At 41.1% G+C, this 22,605-nt stretch overlaps 1 protein-coding gene across 8 annotated transcripts in view; it reads left to right on the plus strand.

Moving 5' to 3' along the window:
* adgrg6 (adhesion G protein-coupled receptor G6) overlaps positions 1 to 17,329 on the plus strand; it is a 113,904-nt gene extending 96,575 nt beyond the window's left edge. For all 8 annotated transcript variants that reach the window (XM_034150919.1, XM_034150915.1, XM_034150918.1 and 5 more), the window contains one exon: positions 15,109 to 17,329. Coding sequence is in view for 7 of the 8 variants with exons in the window: in XM_034150915.1 (XP_034006806.1) it covers positions 15,109 to 15,320 (212 nt within the window). In the remaining variant the exon portion in view is untranslated. The remainder of the gene's footprint in view (positions 1 to 15,108) is intronic.
* The last annotated feature ends 5,276 nt before the right edge of the window (positions 17,330 to 22,605 follow it).

Genomic DNA, 22,605 nt, shown 5'->3' on the forward strand with positions numbered 1-22,605 from the left:
GATTGGCCGGTTCACTGTGATGTCATCATGTTGTTCCCAGCCTGATGCACAGGGGTGGGCGGAGGTCCGTTTGCAAACATTGACACGCGACTAAAATCACTCCTAACTCCACCCACCCCGAGTGCCCCAGGGTGCAAAACAAGCACTGCATCCACCTAACATCTGCCACCTTTCACTTTTTATTCACTTTTTATAATTCTGTGTGTTTTTAATATCTCTGCGGTCAGAAAGTGAGGGCATCCTCTGGCCCGCTGCGTTGTGACGGCATGATGTCAACTCGCAGTGATTCAACATCTGTTCTCTAACGTACAGAGCAACGCAAATCATGTTTTAATACAATTAAAATACACACATGTGATCCTCATGTGTGTATTTTAACTGATCCAAGCAGGAGGGTTGGTCCTTTCATCCCCTAAAAATTTAATATAATTTCTGCATTTTCTGTTGTCTTCCTAGTCAGACACTTTTGGATTGTCTTAGTTAAAAAAACTATTCTAAATTGTTTTTTATTACTTATTAATTCATTAAGGTTTTATTTTATTTATTTATGTGTTTTTTAAGTGTTTGTTTTGCTAATTCATTCCTATCTGCTTTCATAGAAATAATATTATTAACAATAATACTGTTTAATTAATAATAATGATAACAGTTCTAAAAGATATATATATATATACTTCATTCATTATTTATGTGTAATTCATTTAAAAAAGATATAATAATTACAAAAGTAAGGCTAATAAAAACAATGATACAATTACTATTATTAATAATAATAATAATAATAATGAGAGGAATACAAATTAAAAATATTATTATTACTTTATTATTATTATTAATAACAATATTCACATTGTATTAGCATTATTAATAATGTGTTATTATTATTAATATTGTGTTATTATTATTATTATTAGGGCCCAAGCACGTAGCGCTAGGACCCAACGGCGTCCTAGTTATTATTATTATTATTATTATTATATTATTATTATTATATTATTATTATTATTATTATATTATTATTATTATTATTATATTAATATTAGTATAGCCTCTGCCATCTTTTTATGGCACGGCCTGAAGGAGTTCATGTACAAAGATTAAAAACAACACAAATAATGATCAAAACATGAAACATTTAATGACAACGCGATAAAACCAACAGGAAGAACTAATAAAAACGTCTGAGAGATGAAATGGAGTTACCTCAACACATTCCTTCAGTGTAAGTCTTCTCCACCAGCACCTGGTTATGACTGTGTTGATCCTGTTGGATTCAGAGGCAAGGCAAGTTTATTTATAAAGCACTTTTCTGTACGCGACAATTCAAAGTGCTTTACAAAACTAATGAAAAGCCTTTTTATGAATAAATACAGTAACAACACATTTTATAATGGCATTTACAACAGGCATTACAAAGCAAAGATAATCAAATAATACAAATAAACACCACAGGTATACAATACATGTTTAAAAGGCATACTGTAGTTTGAATATGAGCAGCTCAATTAAAAGCAGCGGCAAAGAGATATGTTTTTAGTCTCGATTTAAAAATGGTAAGCGTTTCTGCGGACGTGCACGATTCAGGCAGTTTGTTCCAGAGTGGCATAACAGCTAAATGTGTGGACGGACCTGTGTGGACGGACCTCTGTGGACCTCTGTGTGGACGGACCTCTGTGGACCTCTGTGTGGACGGACCTCTGTGTGGACGGACCTCTGTGTGGACGGACCTCTGTGTGGACGGACCTCTGTGTGGACGGACCTCTGTGTGGACGGACCTCTGTGGACCTCTGTGTGGACGGACCTCTGTGTGGACGGACCTCTGTGGACCTCTGTGTGGACGGACCTCTGTGTGGACGGACCTCTGTGGACCTCTGTGTGGACGGACCTCTGTGTGGACGGACCTCTGTGGACCTCTGTGTGGACGGACCTCTGTGTGGACGGACCTCTGTGGACCTCTGTGTGGACGGACCTCTGTGTGGACGGACCTCTGTGGACCTCTGTGTGGACGGACCTCTGTGGACCTCTGTGTGGACGGACCTCTGTGGACCTCTGTGTGGACGGACCTCTGTGGACCTCTGTCAACTGTCAGCGCAACTTACATGGTGCCATTTAAAAAATATAATAATAAAGGGCGGTGCCGGCCGTCAGCGAACCGAGCCGGCCTTTCTGCGCGACTGTCACTCAAATGCGGGACATAGTCTCAATTTGTGGGACGCGGGACACGGTGCTGCCCCTCACACACACACGCTTCAAATCAAGTTGCATAAATACTTGAGCTACGTTTTTATTATAATTACTGTGAAATGTATTATGTTTTCGTCATAATTACAACAAATACACACTTGCAACTGATAACACTGAAAAAAAAAATCATGCTTCAAAAAGTGGGGGCTCCAATTAAGTGGGGGGACGGAGATCCCCCGCGTCCAACGACCACTACACCACTGGTCCACAGAGAGAACAGGTAGGTCCACTTTCTGGTTAGAACTGACATGTCTGATCCTGAATATGTCAGAAATGGATTCAGCATCTCCAATAACCTCCAAAACCACTCCTAAACTGTCCGAATCTGACGGGACATGTTGTAACTATTGTCCAGACTATAATGCTAATGTAGGCTCCGTCCACCTCTGAGTTGATCCAGTTCTTCCCTAGCCTGAAAGAATTCACAGGACTTTGTTATTTTATCTTTTTTTAATCAGTATTTCCCTGAAAAGGTCAAAACCAAATGTAAAATGTCATCTCTTAAGTTGAGGGGAGGTCTTTGGCTCCTGTGTGCTTTATTCCAGTTCTTCAAGCTGATAATAAGTCAATAACAAGGATAGTGTGTGGAGGCACATGTTTACTTTTTTAATGTTATCTTTCATTTCTTTCTTTCTTTCTTTCTTTCTTTTGTAACTTTAAAAAAAAATGTTTTATTATTTTATCATATTTCAGTGGAGTCCAAGAGTCCTCAAATGATGTTTCTTTGGACACCAGGTGGATCAAAGACAATACTTTTTGTTTCCATCGGATGAAAACTAAACGGAAAATACCATCAAATCTGAAACCTGCAGAGTCTGAGCGACGACACCTTGTCCTTTAGATCCTGAACACATCTCTACAATCTCAGGTTCATCCTTCAAGCCTTTGATCTGTAGGTCACACTGTCCATCACCTGCACACACACCGTTCATCACCTGCACACACACTGTCCATCTCCTGCACACACACTGTCCATCACACACTGTCCATCACCTGCACACACACTGTCCATCACCTGCACACACACTGTCCATCACCTGCACACACACTGTCCATCACCTGCACACACACTGTCCATCACCTGCACACACACTGTCCATCACCAGCACACACACTGTCCATCACCAGCACACACACTGTCCATCACCAGCACACACACTGTCCATCACCTGCACACACACTGTTCATCACCTGCACACACACACTGTTCATCACCTGCACACACACACTGTTCATCACCTGCACACACACTGTTCATCACCTGCACACACACTGTCCATCACCTGCACACACACTGTCCATCACCTGCACACACACTGTCCATCACCTGCACACACACTGTCCATCACCAGCACACACACTGTCCATCACCTGCACACACACTGTCCATCACCTGCACACACACTGTCCATCACCTGCACACACACTGTTCATCACCTGCACACACACACTGTTCATCACCTGCACACACACACTGTCCATCACCTGCACACACACTGTTCATCACCAGCACACACACTGTCCATCACCCGCACACACACTGTTCATCACCTGCACACACACAGCAAGACGAGTGATAAACTGATCAAAATACTTTTTACATTACACCATGTTTCTATATAATTGCAAATCACAAGTGTACACATGTCAGCATCAAAATGGAATGCTATGCAATGCTTTATCCCCCCCCCCCCCCCCCCTCCCCAGATATCATTCAGAAGAAGACTTGGCAGGTTTTTGTGTAAAGCTGAGAACAATATAAATGAGCTCTCCCTGCTGCCAGACAGTCCTGACATTAAGAGTTATTTGGATCAAAATAACAAGAACAAGTAGAAACAAGAAACGTATGACCTCATATTTGGAAAAAAGTGTCCAGATTTCAGCTTTTTTTAGTTTGTACAGTTTTATGGGCTGCTTTCTGTGGTGTTCCCTCCCTTTAGAACTCTTTAAAGTAGAGACACTACATACTGATATACACCTGAACATCAGCAGGAGAGCACTCTTTAAAGTAGAGACACTACATACTGATATACACCTGAACATCAGCAGGAGAGGACTCTTTAAAGTAGAGACACTACAGACTGATATACACCTGAACATCAGCAGGAGAGGACTCTTTAAAGTAGAGACACTACATACTGATATACACCTGAACATCAGCAGGAGAGGACTCTTTAAAGTAGAGACACTACATACTGATATACACCTGAACATCAGCAGGAGAGGACTCTTTAAAGTAGAGACACTACATACTGATATACACCTGAACATCAGCAGGAGAGGACTCTTTAAAGTAGAGACACTACATACTGATATACACCTGAACATCAGCAGGAGAGGACTCTTTAAAGTAGAGACACTACATACTGATATACACCTGAACATCAGCAGGAGAGGACTCTTTAAAGTAGAGACACTACATACTGATATACACCTGAACATCGCAGGAGAGGACTCTTTAAAGTAGAGACACTACATACTGATATACACCTGAACATCAGCAGGAGAGGACTCTTTAAAGTAGAGACACTACTTACTGATATACACCTGAACATCAGCAGGAGAGGACTCTTTAAAGTAGAGACACTACTTACTGATATACACCTGAACATCAGCAGGAAAGGACTCTTTAAAGTAGAGACACTACTTACTGATATACACCTGAACATCATCAGGAGAGGACTCTTTAAAGTAGAGACACTACATACTGATATACACCTGAACATCAGCAGGAGAGGACTCTTTAAAGTAGAGACACTACATACTGATATACACCTGAACATCAGCAGGAGAGGACTCTTTAAAGTAGAGACACTACATACTGATATACACCTGAACATCAGCAGGAGAGGACTCTTTAAAGTAGAGACACTACATACTGATATACACCTGAACATCAGCTGGAGAGGACTTTTTAAAGTAGAGACACTACATACTGATATACGCCTGAACATCAGCAGGAGAGGACTCTTTAAAGTAGAGACACTACATACTGATATACACCTGAACATCAGCAGGAGAGGACTCTTTAAAGTAGAGACACTACATACTGATATACACCTGAACATCAGCAGGAGAGGACTCTTTAAAGTAGAGACACTACATACTGATATACACCTGAACATCAGCAGGAGAGGACTCTTTAAAGTAGAGACACTACATACTGATATACACCTGAACATCAGCAGGAGAGGACTCTTTAAAGTAGAGACACTACATACTGATATACACCTGAACATCAGCAGGAGAGGACTCTTTAAAGTAGAGACACTACATACTGATATACACCTGAACATCAGCAGGAGAGGACTCTTTAAAGTAGACACACGGAGGTTGCCGTCTGCACCAAGTCTAGTTTGAATGAATATCAACAGCTGGATGATCTCCAGGCAGTCTTTGTTGTTTCTGCTGTTTTGATCCCATTGTCGTGTCCCGATGAGAGAAGTCATGAAACCATATTTATTTGCTCCTATTGTCATCTGGACTCCAGGAAACAAAGTCAACTTGTTTTTTGTGAACTCCCAGCCAATCACAGTCAAGCATCCACATTACCTTTGCTTCCAAACGTGCACAACACCATGTAATGCTTTGGTCAATCCTATAATACTGAATGAATTTGCTGTTTCTTGGTGTCTGTTGCCTCTCAGAAACGAGCTGTTATGACTGCGCATCATCACCTTTAGGTATTAATGGTCATCTTGTCAGTCAGTGGAAAGAGTTAGAGACGTTACACAGACACAGAGCAGATGCTGAGGCCAGGAACAACACCAGCACTGTGTGACTGATGCAAAGCAGTCGTAGTCGGGAAGCCATCTCTGAGAAAAGCTATCAAATATTAGGTGATTATTCTCCGAGGGTGTGTCAGTACGATCGACCTCTTTCAAACGACCCTTCATCATGTGATCAAAATACAAATGAATGCAGATTGAAGGCACAATGTTTAGCAGGAAATACTTTGAGTACTTAAAGGGGACCTATCATGCAAAATGCACTTTGGTACGTCTTTTCTACATGAATATGTGTCCCCGGTGTTCCAGGGAACTCACCAAGTGTCAGAAAACACAACCCTCTCTATTTTCCTCCATACCCAAATCTCTAAAAAAGGGGCTGCAACGGATCTGATAAAAACTGATCCAGATTTGAACACTGTCCTGACGTCAGGACGGTGGCGCTACGGCTATTGGGCCAACTCCACCAATCAGGAGGAGACAGACACGGCCATTGCCGTTCGAAAGCGCTGGAGACGCTGTAGTACATATGCCAGGCCTGTAGGTGGTGCTGTTCTCACAGAATCTGCCCTTGCAAAAACAGAGTTAAACATTTCAAATTGAGCAAAATGAGGCATGGCTAAAATGCATGATCTGTTTGGTATTTTGAAAAAAAAAAAGTATAAATATGCCTTGTATAGGTATGGTCCTACACTATATTATTATAATATAGCATTATAGGTCCACTTTAACATATAGAGGTATTTTTCGTCTTAGAGGGTTCTCATTGACCTGCTGTGTCCAATAAAGTGCAGTTTGGCAGTTAATTACAGTTTTTATAACTTGGAATCATAAGCCTCAGAAAATATGGTTTCTTCACAATCCTTCCTGCAGATTTAGGGGAATCTTCACCAAATCGATTACAGACATTTTATGTGATGTCCAAAACTGTTTATCAGCTCCTTTTTACTCCTACAAATGTTGAGCAATTGTCACCAAATTGTATACAGAACATCCGTGGACAAAGCTCAGTTCATTACAGTTCTCCCAGCTGTCCCTCAGCCTGTGCTTCAACGCTGAGCCAGGGTTATCAAAGTCAGTTCTGTCACTAAACAGGCCGTCTCTCCAGAACACTTGAAGCTATCGAGTGGTGCAGGAATGAGTCATAAAACCAGGAAGTGAGTCAGCATTTCACCACTTCCTGTTCCCTGGTCTCAGAGCCAATGGGATCTCTCCATAGGATTTAGGAAAATATCTGTAAATAAGGTCTGTGGTTGAGACGCATTGAAGAGACGGATCACGTTTTGTTCTAGGACATTAAATCCATCAGCAGTGACCCCTCTGGTTTCTGAAGAGTTGACGTGTCTGAAAAACGATGGTTGTTACCAAGTGGCTGAATAGGACTACAGAAGTCGTGGAGGACGTTGTACGTCATTACGCCGAACACGTAAACACTCCTCTAAGTTAGTTTCTGTTCTGCTTGAAAGCAAGTCCCTGCCTCCTGCAAACTGTTCAAACAAACGCTTCAACTCGTACCATTTAGAATCTGTGTGTTTGGATATGGATCTGAAGTTGGCGTGACGTTGAAGTCGTGCTGCTGGACTCGCCTGTAGTTCCTTTATAGCATCACGTTAGCATTTTGCTTCTGGAGATTAGATTTATGATTAGAACATTATAAAAGTAGGGTAGACATGTGGAGATTATCCGGCTGAACAAAACGTGCATTTATCAAACAGGTGCGTTTTCCACAGACATTATTTCCAGATATTTTCCTAAATCCTCTGGAGAAATCCTGTTGCTTTTCTGTCGAGGGAACCAGCAGCTTACTTCAGGGTGAATACGTCATCCCTGCACCGCTCTATTGAGACCACATTTGATGGACACGTGTAGATAAGATGTCTGAGTAACCATGACACATTTGGTGGAATTTGGACAATAGGTGGCGCTGAAGCAGCATCTTCTAACCCTAAAGGGTTAGAATCTATATCCAGTATGTTTGACTGTCCAGCACTTATCTGAAGAGCCGTTCATCCATCCAGCTCCACACTCTCCATCCAGCTCCACACTCTCCATCCAGCTCCACACTCTCCATCCTGCTCCACACTCTCCATCCAGCTCCGCACTCTCCATCCAGCTCCACACTCTCCATCCAGCTCCACACTCTCCATCCAGCTCCACACTCTCCATCCAGCTCCACTCTCCATCCAGCTCCGCACTCTCCATCCAGCTCTACACTCTCCATCCAGCTCCACACTCTCCATCCTGCTCCACACTCTCCATCCAGCTCCGCACTCTCCATCCAGCTCCACACTCTCCATCCAGCTCCACACTCTCCATCCAGCTCCGCACTCTCCATCCAGCTCCACTCTCTCCATCCAGCTCCACACTCTCCATCCAGCTCCACACTCTCCATCCAGCTCCACACTCTCCATCCAGCTCCACTCTCCATCCAGCTCCACTCTCCATCCAGCTCCACACTCTCCATCCAGCTCCACTCTCCATCCAGCTCCACACTCTCCATCCAGCTCCACACTCTCCATCCAGCTCCACACTCTCCATCCAGCTCCACACTCTCCATCCAGCTCCACACTCTCCATCCAGCTCCACACTCAGCCAGCGGGTAATTACTTTGGTAACTCTTGAGTGAATCTTCACACCATCTCACAAATGATGTGACATGGTGATCCAGATAGCAGCTTCCAGTAGCAACAGGCAGCACATGTTTCTCTCTGCTCCAGCTCCAGCCTCTCATCATATACTTTCCAGATGTATGAGGTGGGAGAAGAGTTCACAGCCGAGTTGAACCTGATGTTTCCCGAGCTTTAACCCCAACTCCTGCCTCAGTTTCACATTCTCTGTCCTTGCGTGCACTCTGCAGGGAACATGGCCATGAACAGAAACATCCCAGGGTGACATCATAGGCTATTGAAAAGTCAGAATAAGTTGACAGGAGCAGCGCTGTGGAGCCGGGGGAGTAATCAGAGCTGTCATAGGGCGACAGCAGGGATCAGAGAACAGCGTCACGTTGCTCAGGGTTAGAAAAACATCCCTGGTCCCCGGCTTGATCTTCAATCTCAGGATCCATGTATCTGTGATCCTCTCCAGAATGGAAGGAGTCATCACATACAGAGCATCAACTAGTTCCTGAACAGTGTCCTTCACATGCTGATATCCAAGAGAGGGAGTTACACAGTCACAAGATGGAGGAATAGAAAGCAGTATTCAATGTTTACTTCAGATTAGCTCCACGTCAGAAATGAGCATGCTTGTCACATGTCTATCTCCATAGAGGCTGAATCATCATGTTAATCACATAGCTATCATATGCCTCAAACAGTCCTGATGCTCTTCTAGGTAATCATACATCCTGTCATGTACACAGCTACAGTTGGGACACCTTTGTTAGCATGCTACTCTCATGTTGGAAGAGGACATTCAGGATGTTCTCAACACTCAGAGACTAGGATCCCGGCCGAGTGTTGAGCAACACGACCGCCCCATCCATCATGTGTTTAATTTGGCAGCCTCTACGACAAAGCTCTCGTAGAGGAAGAGTTTTGCTGTCAGTCCGTCCGCAGATAGCTGTGCTTTGTTTGGCCCTCGCTCCGTACATCCTGCCTGACAGAGTGAGTGTTGGTTGTGACGCTCAGCAGACTGCTCGTTCCACTCCAAGTAACATGGAGGAAACTTGATTCAAATCATATCGCTATAAATCTAGAATGGATGACTTCGAGTAGATAACACACTTCCTGTTGAGGTTCAACCTCCACCATCTCTCTTGAAGTGCTACTAAAAACTGTTTTGATGAACTCTTAACTTTGATTTGTTGGATATATTTTTGTAAGGGTTTTGAATAGACGTAACATTCTTTGAACATCTTCTTAAATGGTTTTATTATCATTATTCACAGCTGCGGTGCCTGTAAAGATAAATGGATAAACTCCTTCCAGATGTTTGTTCTACCTGCACCATCACTGTAATCTGATTCGATCTCACTGCTAACATTACATTCAGTGCTTTCTAAAGTCCTGATAAACAATTGCTCTTCTACTAATCCAGTTTACTCGTGTTTATATAATACTACTACTACTGTATTTCCTAACCACTTTTCCTTAACCCCTGGAGAAAATCACAGGGTTAATGAGAGGAGGAGGATTTGAAGGGTTGGAATTGAAATAAAAGTGTCTGCTCACCCTCACCCTCCGTTCCACACGTATTAATCCACATGCTTCCCAATGAAGTATTTGAATGAAATGGTTTTATAAATACATTTGAGCAATACATGCATAACGTGTTATCTATCACTGGTTGGATCGCCATTCAGACAAGTTCAATATTACTGTTTATTTCACTGTAGTTTTTTTCCTTTTGATTAAGTGTTGAACGTTTGAAACAAAGCACTTCTAAACTTAAAACCTTTCATAAATACCGTAACTTGTTTCCGTGAGCGGCCGAATGTTGCGTCACGTTACATTTCACTCCCGCATGGTATTGTGGGTCTGCATTTTCTCCTTTCCTTTTCTTAAGGATGATCCAGTCTATCTTCAACTATAACAAGGTGTCCGCGAAGTCTTAACAAGTATTCAAAGTTGATAAATCAATTTAGCGAAAATTAAGGCTATTAAAAAGTATTAGAAAGTATTAGAAAGTATTCAAAAGTATTAGAAAGTATTAGAAAGTATTAAAAAGTATTAGAAAGTATTAAAAAGTATTAAAAAGTATAAAAAAGTATTAAAAAGTATTAGAAAGTATTAAAAAGTATTAAAAAGTATAAAAAAGTATTAAAAAGTATTAGAAAGTATTAGAAAGTATTAAAAAGTATTAGAAAGTATTAGAAAGTATTAAAAAGTATTAAAAAGTATTAGAAAGTATTAAAAAGTATTAAAAAGTATTAGAAAGTATTAGAAAGTATTAGAAAGTATTAGAAAGTATTCAAAAGTATTCAAAAGTATTCAAAAGTATTCAAAAGTATTAGAAAGTATTAAAAAGTATTAAAAAGTATTAGAAAGTATTAAAAAGTATTAAAAAGTATTAGAAAGTATTAAAAAGTATTAGAAAGTATTAGAAAGTATTAGAAAGTATTAGAAAGTATTCAAAAGTATTCAAAAGTATTCAAAAGTATTCGAAAGTATTCGAAAGTATTAGAAAGTATTAGAAAGTATTAGAAAGTATTAAAAAGTATTAAAAAGTATTAGAAAGTATTAAAAAGTATTAAAAAGTATTAAAAAGTATTAGAAAGTATTAGAAAGTATTAAAAAGTATTAGAAAGTATTAAAAAGTATTCAAAAGTATTAGAAAGTATTAGAAAGTATTAGAAAGTATTAAAAAGTATTAGAAAGTATTAGAAAGTATTAAAAAGTATTAGAAAGTATTAGAAAGTATTAGAAAGTATTAAAAAGTATTAGAAAGTATTAAAAAGTATTAGAAAGTATTAAAAAAGTATTCAAAAGTATTCAAAAGTATTCAAAAGTATTCAAAAGTATTCAAAAGTATTCAAAAGTATTCAAAAGTATTAAACTGCATTTTCCAAGGTATTACATTTTGTAGCTAGTTTCCAATAAGTATATGAATTGTCCAAAGAGGTTGTATTCTACAGTCTGCCTGAATGTAATCATTGCGTAGGTGTGTAGTGTGATTCTGTGTAGTTTATTTATGGCATCCCGTTGGGTTTGACGTCATCTGAACAGGACATCGCACGCTCACTGCTTGATAGCGCGTGAAGGTCCGTTTACGCCGGTTGTTAAGCAACATCGTTACGGGGAAATGCAAGTCTGCGTCCAAATGGTTGGAAGATAAGGAGGAAGGACAATCAATACTGAATATAGTCAATGTGAGGTAAAGTGTGTCGCCAAGGTAACCGGTTACAACTCAAAGTGGAGATGAGGTCTTAAAATGTATGGAAAGGGTCTTAAAAAATGTCTTCAAAGGTTTTACATGTGACTTCAGGACTCCTGCATGTACCCTGGATAAGGATCAAATAAAGGAAGCACCTTTTTTTATCATCTATTCTAGAGAATCAAACAGCTCTTATCATCTCTGCACCTCAGAGACTTCCGGGTCATTTCACTCCGTTGGGAACCTTCAAAAGCAAAATTGACAATTCGACCGTGAACTTATAAAAAACGTTTTTATCTCAATAAGTGCTAGTGTAGCTAGCTAGAGCCTCAATCCACTGTGTATCATCTTAAATGTCATAACAGGAAACCCGGCATTGGGATGACGAGGATGGGGATTATGTGGAGGAGAACTCGTACACTACAACAACTCTAAATCTTGCCCAGTTTATGTGTCTAATATCTATGTGTCTCTACACCTGATATAAGACACACTAAGGTCAGAAGTAACACTGCAGAGAGATATCAGGTCTTGTTTTTAGACAATGCTTCATCTTGTTAAGTCAAAACATCTTATTTTGAGTTGTATCTCAGATGAAACACATAGTTTCTTTACATATTTATTGGAAAATCACCAACTAGCATCAGTTCAATCAGGAAAGACTTCATTTTGTTTAAAGAACATTTATTGACACGTGCCATATGATAAATGTTAAGTCTTTGGCGGATAGACCCCGATCCTGAAATGGTATATCTAAAGGGGAAATGCAGCCGTGAGCATATAGGGAACCGCCCGGGGTCTAGACACTGATGATGATGATGAAGATCTGGATTTGATGAGGAGATTGGATGAAGAGGGGGAGGCTTTCAGGTCACTGTGCAGACGGAGCTGTATTTTTTAAATGTGTCTTTTTCCCAGTGAGCTGCCGTACCCTTAGGTTATTATGAAACTCTCGCCCAATGATGCAACAAAAAACGAACTGCTTTCTGCGTGCTTTGACTCTGTTGGAGACAGATCTGTTCGGCTTCTTAATGTTTTAGTTGGCAGCCCCATCAGCGCTCCATAAAGCACCAGCCGCTTCCCATCCTGTTCTCTGAAGTTCCACCAACACATATCTCCGGATAAACCCATGACGTTAGCCCAGAGCAGTGCAGCATAATGATACCACTTTCTGTAGTTCACTTTCTACACGGCCATGCACGCATTCTGACGATTGATCTCGGGATCAGGAGGAAGATGAAATCACAATATGTGTTTCTGAATGAAGCTGCTGTTGTGGAGCTTCCTCAGGATCCAGCGAGGCTTCACTCGGCCTCGGGAGGGGGCAACGCCAAACCAAGCAACTTCAGCTAGAAGAGAAAAAAAAGTAGAAGAACATCAGACCAACCAGACTGAGAAGAGAGACAGTTATCCTTAAAGTCAGAGACTGATACCAATAAGGGAAAAGATATCTGATGCTCAGCAACATGTCTTTGCATCCATTGGCCCAGTCCTTCCCACAGAGATGATACTGGGAGAGTGTCACTGGGAAGCAGTTGTTCTTCATGGAGCTCAGGTATTCAATGAAACTGCTCAAAAGGTTTGTGACACTGCATTGGGAATGGATCAATCTTACACATGGTGGTCGACAGACATGCCAATACGCCCCGAAACACTTCCATTGTGATGATGTCTCTGTCTCTGAGTTAGTCGTCTCATAACTTTAGTGTTTGTCAGTATGTCTGAAATGACTAGGTTAGCTACGTTAGCTAGCTAGCTTACAGCAGATCTGCAGTAACATCAGAAGGAGTCATGTGATCACATTGTTCAAATAAGACCATGAAACATTTTAGGGAAGTTTCCAACAACAGAGACAGCTGTTCAGCTTTATCATCCTGAACGTCACCAAGGTCCCAGCTGTGTGCGTCACTCTTTAGTGTCCCCTGGTCTCCCAGCTGTGTGCGTCACTCTTTAGTGTCCCCTAGTCTCCCAGCTGTGTGCGTCACTCTTTAGTGTCCCCGTGGTCTCCCAGCTGTGTGCGTCACTCTTTAGTGTCCCCGAGTCTCCCAGCTGTGTGCGTCACTCTTTAGTGTCCCCTGGTCTCCCAGCTGTGTGCGGCACTCTTTAGTGTCCCCTAGTCTCCCAGCTGTGTGCGTCACTCTTTAGTGTCCCCTAGTCTCCCAGCTGTGTGCGTCACTCTTTAGTGTCCCCTGGTCTCCCAGCTGTGTGCGTCACTCTTTAGTATCCCCTGGTCTCCCAGCTGTGTGCCGTCACTCTTTAGTGTCCCCTTCCTCCCAGCTGTGTGTCGTCACTCTTAGTGTCCCCTGGTCTCCCACGTGGTGCGTCACTCTTTAGTGTCCCCTAGTCTCCCCAGCTGTGTGCGTCACTCTTTAGTTGTCCGTCACCCTTTAGTGTCCCCTGGTCTCCCAGCTGTGTGCGTCACTCTTTAGTGTCCCCTGGTCTCCCAGCTTGTGTGCGTCACTCTTAGTGTCCCCTGGTCTCCCAGCTGTGTGCGTCACTCTTTAGTGTCCCCTGGTCTCCCCAGCTGTGTGCGTCACTCTTTAGTGTCCCCTGGTCTCCAAGCTGTGTGCGTCACTCTTTAGTGTCCCCTGGTCTCCCAGCTGTGTGCGTCACTCTTTAGTGTCCCCTGGTCTCGTTGTGTTCTGAGCTTCTTCAGCGTTTCTGCAGCTTTTAGTAAACGCTGCCATGTCTCCTCAAGTTGCTGAATGTTCTCTAAACGCTGCACGTGTTGTTGGAGATGTTTCTTCATGTGGAAGAGTTTTGTTGTCGTGTGTCCGCCTCCGTACTTATTGACCCAAAGTACCTACAGCAGAACCTGAGAATCTTTTCTAAGCATTGTCCATGAAAAGGATCCTCGATCAAATCAAACCCCAGGACTGAGAGCTTAGATATCACATATATGTTCAAGACACATTTCCATGACCTTTTTAGATGTTTTCATGAATAACACATTCTGTAGACGGCTGGCTCCAGGCCATCACCAACGCTCTGCATTGGATGTTTGGTTTGAAGCGGGTGGTGCCAGATATTATAGCATCAACATATCTACCCGTGAACATATATGATGAATACAGAATAATCATTTGTCTTGGACGTTTGGCCCTCACTCACATTCCTCTACCTGCTTTGCTCTCTGGGAAAGGTTGAACCTGTGCATGAACTGTGTCGTGTTTTCTTGCTGGGAAATATTATACATTATTTTATCAAATGTGTATCAGAGCATACCACCTTAATTAAATCTGTGATAGGGTCTCCACCTCACATTGAGATCAGATAATAATCCACTTCTTCTCTGTCCCCCCCCCCCCCCCCCCCCCCCCAGATAAATGTTTCTCCAACCAGACCAGCCCCAAGTGTGTCTCCTCCTCCTCTTCCTCCTCAGAGGCGGAGCCCAACTCCTCGTCCTCCTCGTCCTCCATCCTCCCCGTCAGCCAGATGATCGACAAGGTGAAAGGTTACTGCTCCACGCGCTCCGACAACTTCTACAAGAACATCATCATGTCCGACAGCTTCGCCCACAGCACCCGCTTCTAGAGCGCCGACCCAGGGCAGACCCTTCCTCCCTGGAACGTTCTAGAAAAGCTTGCGACGCCATCCTCCCATCAGCTTCTGTTAAAGGTTCCATCATGAAGCGCCACACTGGAACCTGCCGCGCGCTCTTCTGGAACCGCCCACCAGGTTATTTAAGGGTTTCACGACGTTTCGCAAGACTTTGGAACCTTTCCGTGTTCCAGAACTTCTTCTTCTCAACATTCTAGAACCCTCAACAACGGTTTGAGATCCCTCTGTGTTCCGGAACCTCCTCCCAACATTCCAGAACTCTTTTCCAGGACGCTTCAAAGACTTCTGATGGTGCGTTCACACGGGACTTGAAGCAAACTTTTTTTCCGTGTGTCGGTTGTTGCTGATTTATTTATACTTATATGACGTAGTTTTGAGTGTCGGTAGTGCTAATGTTAGCGTAGCTTAGCCGTAATAGATCTTACTCCCTCCAGAGATCCCGCCTCCTCTCTGCCGTGTGATCGGTTAAACACAAACGACGAGGCAGTCAAACTCTCGTATTGTGAAGCTTTGCGACGGTGTGGAAGCAACTTAAGAGCCGTTACAGAAGCTCCTCCAATGTTTTAGTATCCTTCTGACTTTGTGTTCTGGAACATTTCAGTTTTTCTGCCCACTCTGTGTCTCTTTCTCTAAAATATCTCCATCCATCCTCCCCGCTTTCTCCTGGACCTTTGAATCAGAAAAGTAGCAAAAACTCACCATGTTTTATCTCATCTTAACATAAATGAGCCTTTCCATGGAAAAGGCTCAAAACCTGAACCTGCTAAACTCCCCGAGCCCAAGGTAAAGATAATCACAGATAATCACGTGATGCTTTGAAACCCAAGAGGCTCCTGGGTAATCAGAGGACGCTGATGTGATTCTACTGTATCATCGACCTGGCTGCCAGACTTTACCCGAGGAAGAGGAAGAGGAAGAGAGGGGAGGAAGGTAGATAAGAATGGTTCTGTTTTTAATACTGTGATGTTTGTTTGAGCTATCCGTGTGTGCATGTGTGTGGATAGCCATATCCCGTGTAAATATTGATGATTTATCTATTCCATGTGCCTTATTCTATAGTGTTACAATGGTTGCTTTCGTTCATGCCTTCACGGGGTCCTGGAGGGGTCTCTGTACATACAAACCAATCCCCCCCCCCTGCTCACCTTGGTGGGAAACATATGGTGATAAAAAGGGACGAGATGATAGGATGTACCAGAACCGTTTGTGATTACTGTAGAGTAGTTCCTCTTCTGAAAGCTACACACCAATTCAACGATTATTCTGAACATATTTACAAACTGTTTTTATGTATATTATCTTCCCGAGCACATTTTGAATTAGTGTTGGAGTTATTGAGACGAATGTAGTTCACGTTATTGTTTTATTGTCTCAACGTTTAGCGAACGGAAGTATCTCTCTCCAAAAGTCTCCGAATGGCAGATTGGACTCATGATGAGTTGATGGTTGGTGGTTTGAGAAAAGATAATACAAAAACACGATAATGCCAGTTGGCCGGTGAAGCTCGGGGCGTGACAGCCAAAGTTTAGCAATCAAACTCTCATTTATGGTCGCCGCATGGAGAGAAACGCAGCGAGAAGTCCTGAGGTTGGTAACAGCTCTGTGTTCATGGAAAGACTCTCCGTCAGTTCTTAGAAATCAAAGAATAATGCTCATAGTTTGGAGAACCACCACCCAAACACAATGGAGGTGGATGGGAGGGATCTTGTGGTGTTTAAAAACTCTTCAACAACAATGTCCTGATTATTTTTGAAAATCTGTATTGTTGGGAAGAAGCTTCTTGGGATGAACTAGAGATCTAAAAATCTCAGGACAAAAAAAGTCTTATTTCTTCTTTGTGTGTTTTTCCCCTTTAATAAAACGTGGTGTATATAAAGTGTCTTTAGTCCGCTTGACTAAGGGCTCTTTGGTTTCATCATTTATCAAAAATCATCCACATTTACTCGTCAAATATATTACCAAAGATTAAAGTCTACATATCACTTTGGAGTATGTTCCCATAATTCCTTCATTTTGTATAAATATTGCTGCAGTGTTTACATTTGGTCTGAATCATGCAAAGCCAGACAAGTCAACAAGCAAAGAAGAGTAACGCTTAACGTGAATCATTTTCCATAAATGTTTGAACTTGTGAGGATAATGTGCCTCTTCTGGCGCATGTAGAGCGTCCAGTCATCAGCGAAGACACAGTCACCTGGAGACCGTACGCAGGTCTTCTGCTGGCCTCAAAGTGGGCCATGTTGCACCCATTGGCCTAAAGAATAATATACATATTGAATTACGCCTAATTTATGGTTTGTAAATCCTGTTCCCTTTACACTGTGACAGTTCCTGCAGTGCCGTTGTTGCTGTATCAGATGAGATAAGGTAAGCGTATAATGTTTGCGTTGCAGCAGCATAAGAACACAAGGCACTGTACATTAGAGACATTAAAAGACTAGACATAAACAATCCAGAATGTAAACATCTCAAATAGAAATAAAATAGTAGAATTAGAATAGTAGTAGAATAGTAGTATTAAAAAAGTAGAAAATATACATGTTGAAATACCAATGTACAGTAACAAAATAAAAAGCAGGATATGATATATACATAAGTGTGTAAGGAATGGAATATTACATATTAAATTGATTATAAATGTAACGTGTGATAGTTGAAGCAGAGAGTTGTCTTCCAGCCAGAGACTGAGACTGGACTCACTTCAATGGTTTCACTTTATTGCTATTTGGCAAATAGGAAAAAACAACTCTTTTACAGTTATAATAATCAGAAGGCATTATCTGGAATGTATCGTACTATTAAATAAAGGGCGGCAAACTAATCATACGGACGATAAACCTTAAACGACCTTTAACATGGAGGGACAAAAGCGGACTCATTTCTGTGCATTCTGATAAATGATCAAACTAAAGCTGCAACATGTTTCCGTCTGATCATTGAGGAGCTCCCACTCGTCCTCTCTCATCCTGCTGCGACCATGAAGAGAATACATAGGAATGATTTCTATCCATTTAGATCCTTTTTTACTAAATGTTTGTGAAACAATCCAGAAGTGAAGTTGAGACAGATACTCGTCACTGATGAAATGCAGCGTGGTTTTAAGATGTATTTCAGAAAGGGAAAGACAAAGCATTCATTGTTTGTACAATAAAATATATATATATATAAATGTGTCCTCTGTTTGTTGTCAGACGCCCAGAGTGTCTTCTTCATGTTATCTGCGTGTAATACTTTTATTTGTATTATTAATTCTTTAGACATTATTATACAGTTCTTAGAAACTATCGTACAGTTCTTAGAAATGATTCGTACAGTTCTTAGCAATTGTTGATTGTAAAGTTCTTAAATGTTATTTTACAGTTTTAAGAAATGATCGTACAGTTCTTAGAAACTGTCGTACAGTTCCTGGAAATTATTGAACAATTCTTAGACATTTTCGTACAGTTCTTAGAAACTATCGTACAGTTCTTTTAAATGATTGAACAGTTCTTATAAACTATATACATGTGTCCTCTGTTTGTTGTCAGACACCCTCAGTGTCTTCTTCCCGTTCTCTGCGTGCAATACTTTTATTTCTTTACGGATTATTAGCCTCAGTTATTCAGTTTCCTCTGAGCGACTCAGAGTCCAGAGCACCTCTCTGCAGCCGGCCCACGGTCCTCCCAGCCAACACCTGGAGGAAGATGCATCACATGACCTCAGGAACGTTCATCTGGCACCAGTTGGGCCGGTACTGAAGTGGGGCGGTCGGACGATGTGGGCCGGTCGGATAAGTCACTAGTGGTATTTACTTGCGGTACCGAGGTGGGCCGGCGGTACCGAAGTGGGCCGGTCGAGAGTCCCGGGCTGATCTTTTGTCCCAGTCCGCCCCTGTCTGGCACTAAGAAACGTTTGAAGAGTGATTAGAAATATAGAAAATGTTGGTACAGTTATTCGAAATGTATTTGTATTATTAATTCTTTAGAAATGATTGGACAGTTCTTAGAAACTATCGTACAGTTCGTTGAAATGATTGAACAGTTCTTAGAAATTGTTGATTGTAAAGTTTTTTAAATGTATTGTACAGTTTTAAGAAATGATTGAACAGTTCTTAGAAATTGTTGATTGTAAAGTTTTTTAAATGTATTGTACAGTTTTAAGAAATGATTGAACAGTTCTTAGACATTATGGGACAGTCTTTAGAAATGGGTACAGTTCGTAAAGTCCTTAGAAATTATTATACAGTTCTTAGAAATTATTGTTCAGTCATTAGAAAATTATTTAAAATTCTTTAGAAATGATTAAAGTCCTAACAAATTATCGTATAGTTCTTAGAAATGATCGACAGGTATTCGAAATTATTCTAACAGTTCTTGAAGGTTATTTTACAGTTTTAAGAAATTATTGAACAGTTTTAAGAAATGATGGGACAGTCTTTAGAAATGGGTACAGTTCTTAAACTATTGTATAGTTATGAGAAACTATTGTACAGTTCTATAAACTATCATACAGTCATAAGAAATTCTTATAAACTATTGTGATCTTCTGAGAAACTATTGAACAGTTGTTAGAAGCAAACACCCAGAAACAGACCTGGGTTCAGCCAGGGACAGATAACATGAAGCCAAGTAACAATACAATCCCCTCATTTAGAAGTACTTTAGTCAATTAGATCATTTTAGATCTACTTTCACACATATTGACTTCCTCTGTTAGTGTTGGCACGTGTTAAATGGGTCATTTTCAATCATTATAGATGCTTTAAAGTGAGAACATCACAACAGGGTTAGGAAAAGATGTTCTCAAATGAAGGGAAATTAGCAATTAGGGAAACTATTTCATCATGTTGACCCAGTTGAAGCTTCTTTTCTACAGCTTGCAACCAGTAGAGGTTACCGATATCCACTGAATAATATCCAGCATTGTTTTAAAGTTGGCGGTAAATAAAAGCTGGTATTTCTCCATATTTTAAGGTTTTTGTACAATTATTTGTGTGGTGACGTGACCGTGCTGTAGTTCCTTTATAGCCCAACATTAGCCTCCTTTAGCTTAGCGGTGGTGACGTGAAGTCATGTGACCGTGCTGTAGTTCCTTTATAGCCCAACATTAGCCACCTATAGCTTAGCGGTGGTGACGTGAAGTCATGTGACCGTGCTGTAGTTCCTTTATAGCCCAACATTAGCCACCTTTAGCTTAGCGGTGGTGACGTGAAGTCATGTGACCGTGCTGTAGTTCCTTTATAGCCCAACATTAGCCTCCTTTAGCTTAGCGGTGGTGACGTGAAGTCATGTGACCGTGCTGTAGTTCCTTTATAGCTTAAACCATCATAAACGTTTGTTTGCCACTGAGATTATTTTCTGCAATAATCCAAAATCACATGGAGGAATCCCATTGGACCAGGAGATGATGCCTTCAGGGACCAACACAGGAATACAACATCCCTGCATCTCTCTTTGAAACCTATTTATTTCCATCAGTCATCCACCAAACTGTGTTTTGATTAAAAAAAAATGTATGTAATTGTCTTGGTGTTTTATTATGTCAACGGATCGACCAAAAAAGGTGGAAAAATACCAGAATTCTCCTTTTTATTATTAAACAGTTTAGTAAAGTCACAGCTCTTTCACTGTAGGACAATTCCTGTATAAAAAAACAACCTGAAATGACAGAACGGCGTGTTGTTTGCCAGCTTCATGATTTATGGTTTTCTTCAGTGTTCGGTTTGGCCTCGATCAAATGAAACGCCCTCATTTATCATCCAACACACAAATAATAAAACACACCAATTATCGTGACTGCCTGATGCCTCATGTCTTCACACTTCATGCAGCTGTGGAGTATCACCCTGGATATATGTGTTCCAGACATTAATGTATGGAGGCAGTTATACACAGTAACCCGACAGAAAGTACTCAAGAACAAGTACTGCAGTAAAGTAGTGATACCACAGTGTAAAAGTACTATAGTACAAGTCAGGCACATGCACACATAGACATCAAAGTGGGCTTGAGCCCCTGCCCTTTTTCTTCCTCCAGAGAAAGTGCTTTTTTTATGGGATGCTTTTATAAAAAAAAATGCAATTTAAAAAATGTTATTTTGATAAATGAATATATATCTATTGCTGTTTGCGCACAGTTTCCCTTTCCATAAATATATTGAATGAATAAAAAATATATATATCAGGTCGGGAGATTAGACTGTCAAGTTTTCTTTCCATTGGAGTGAAAGAACACATGCAGCAAAATAGACCAAAATAAAAGAAAGGCCTGCATGAAAAAACGATATCTTTGCCTGTAATGTCCTGCCTTAAACAGTAACTTCAGAATTTAGATTGTTGGCTGCTCATTTAATAACTAGGGTGAGGCGATTAACATCAATTGGTCAGTAAGTCAGAGATGTGCAACTATATTTCACTTTTTGTTTTACATTTTTTTTTTGACATGATTATGGGAAGTGCCCTTTTTCTCATAGCTCCTGCCCCCCAAAATGTCTGTGCACGTCTGGTACAAATGTATTAACTGCACAAGATAACCCAAATCAATTCAAATGTGTACGAACCACAGGGATATCTCAAATATATGCATGGATGAACGGGGAGGGGGGGGGGGGGTTACCCTGAGTGTGTTTGGAGTGAACAGGTGTGTGTGTGTGTGTGTGTGTGTGTGTGTGTGTGTGTGTGTGTGTGTGTGTGTGTGTGTGTGTGTGTGTGTGTGTGTGTGTGTGTGTGTGTGTGTGTGTGTGTGTGTGTGATTGTGATTGTATGTAAGTAACTTTATTTATACAGCACCCTTCTCAACACAGATGTACGAAGTGCTTTACAGACAGTACACAGTACACAGCACACAATACAACTATAAAATGTAGAATAAAAGGCATAAAACACAGCAAGTAAAAGATAGGATAACACACCAATGTTGGACAGCTACAATTGTCATGAGTTCTTCAAGAGATGTGAGGGAAACCTGGAAAGAGTTTGTAATGATTCATATAATCATAAAGCCTCTAATGAGGTCAGCTGGACGTCCTCTCTACATCTGCTCTCATGCTTTATGGACGGCCTGCATCCACTTTCTGAAGCAAGTACAACAAACAAATTGGAAGCAAATATTTCCTTGAAAATTGACGCTTGTAGTTATTTTAATAAGACCCTGATGGGCTTTAGCTTCACAGCTTTATTCAATCCCCCTAACGGATCATCCGCACCAAACAAAAGGGAAAGAACTGACGAACAGAAATCCCTAATTTGACGCTCAACTGCCGTCATCAAGCCCACACCATT

The sequence above is a fragment of the Trematomus bernacchii genome, unplaced genomic scaffold, assembly GCF_902827165.1.
Source record: "Trematomus bernacchii unplaced genomic scaffold, fTreBer1.1, whole genome shotgun sequence".
NCBI lineage: Eukaryota > Metazoa > Chordata > Actinopteri > Perciformes > Nototheniidae > Trematomus > Trematomus bernacchii.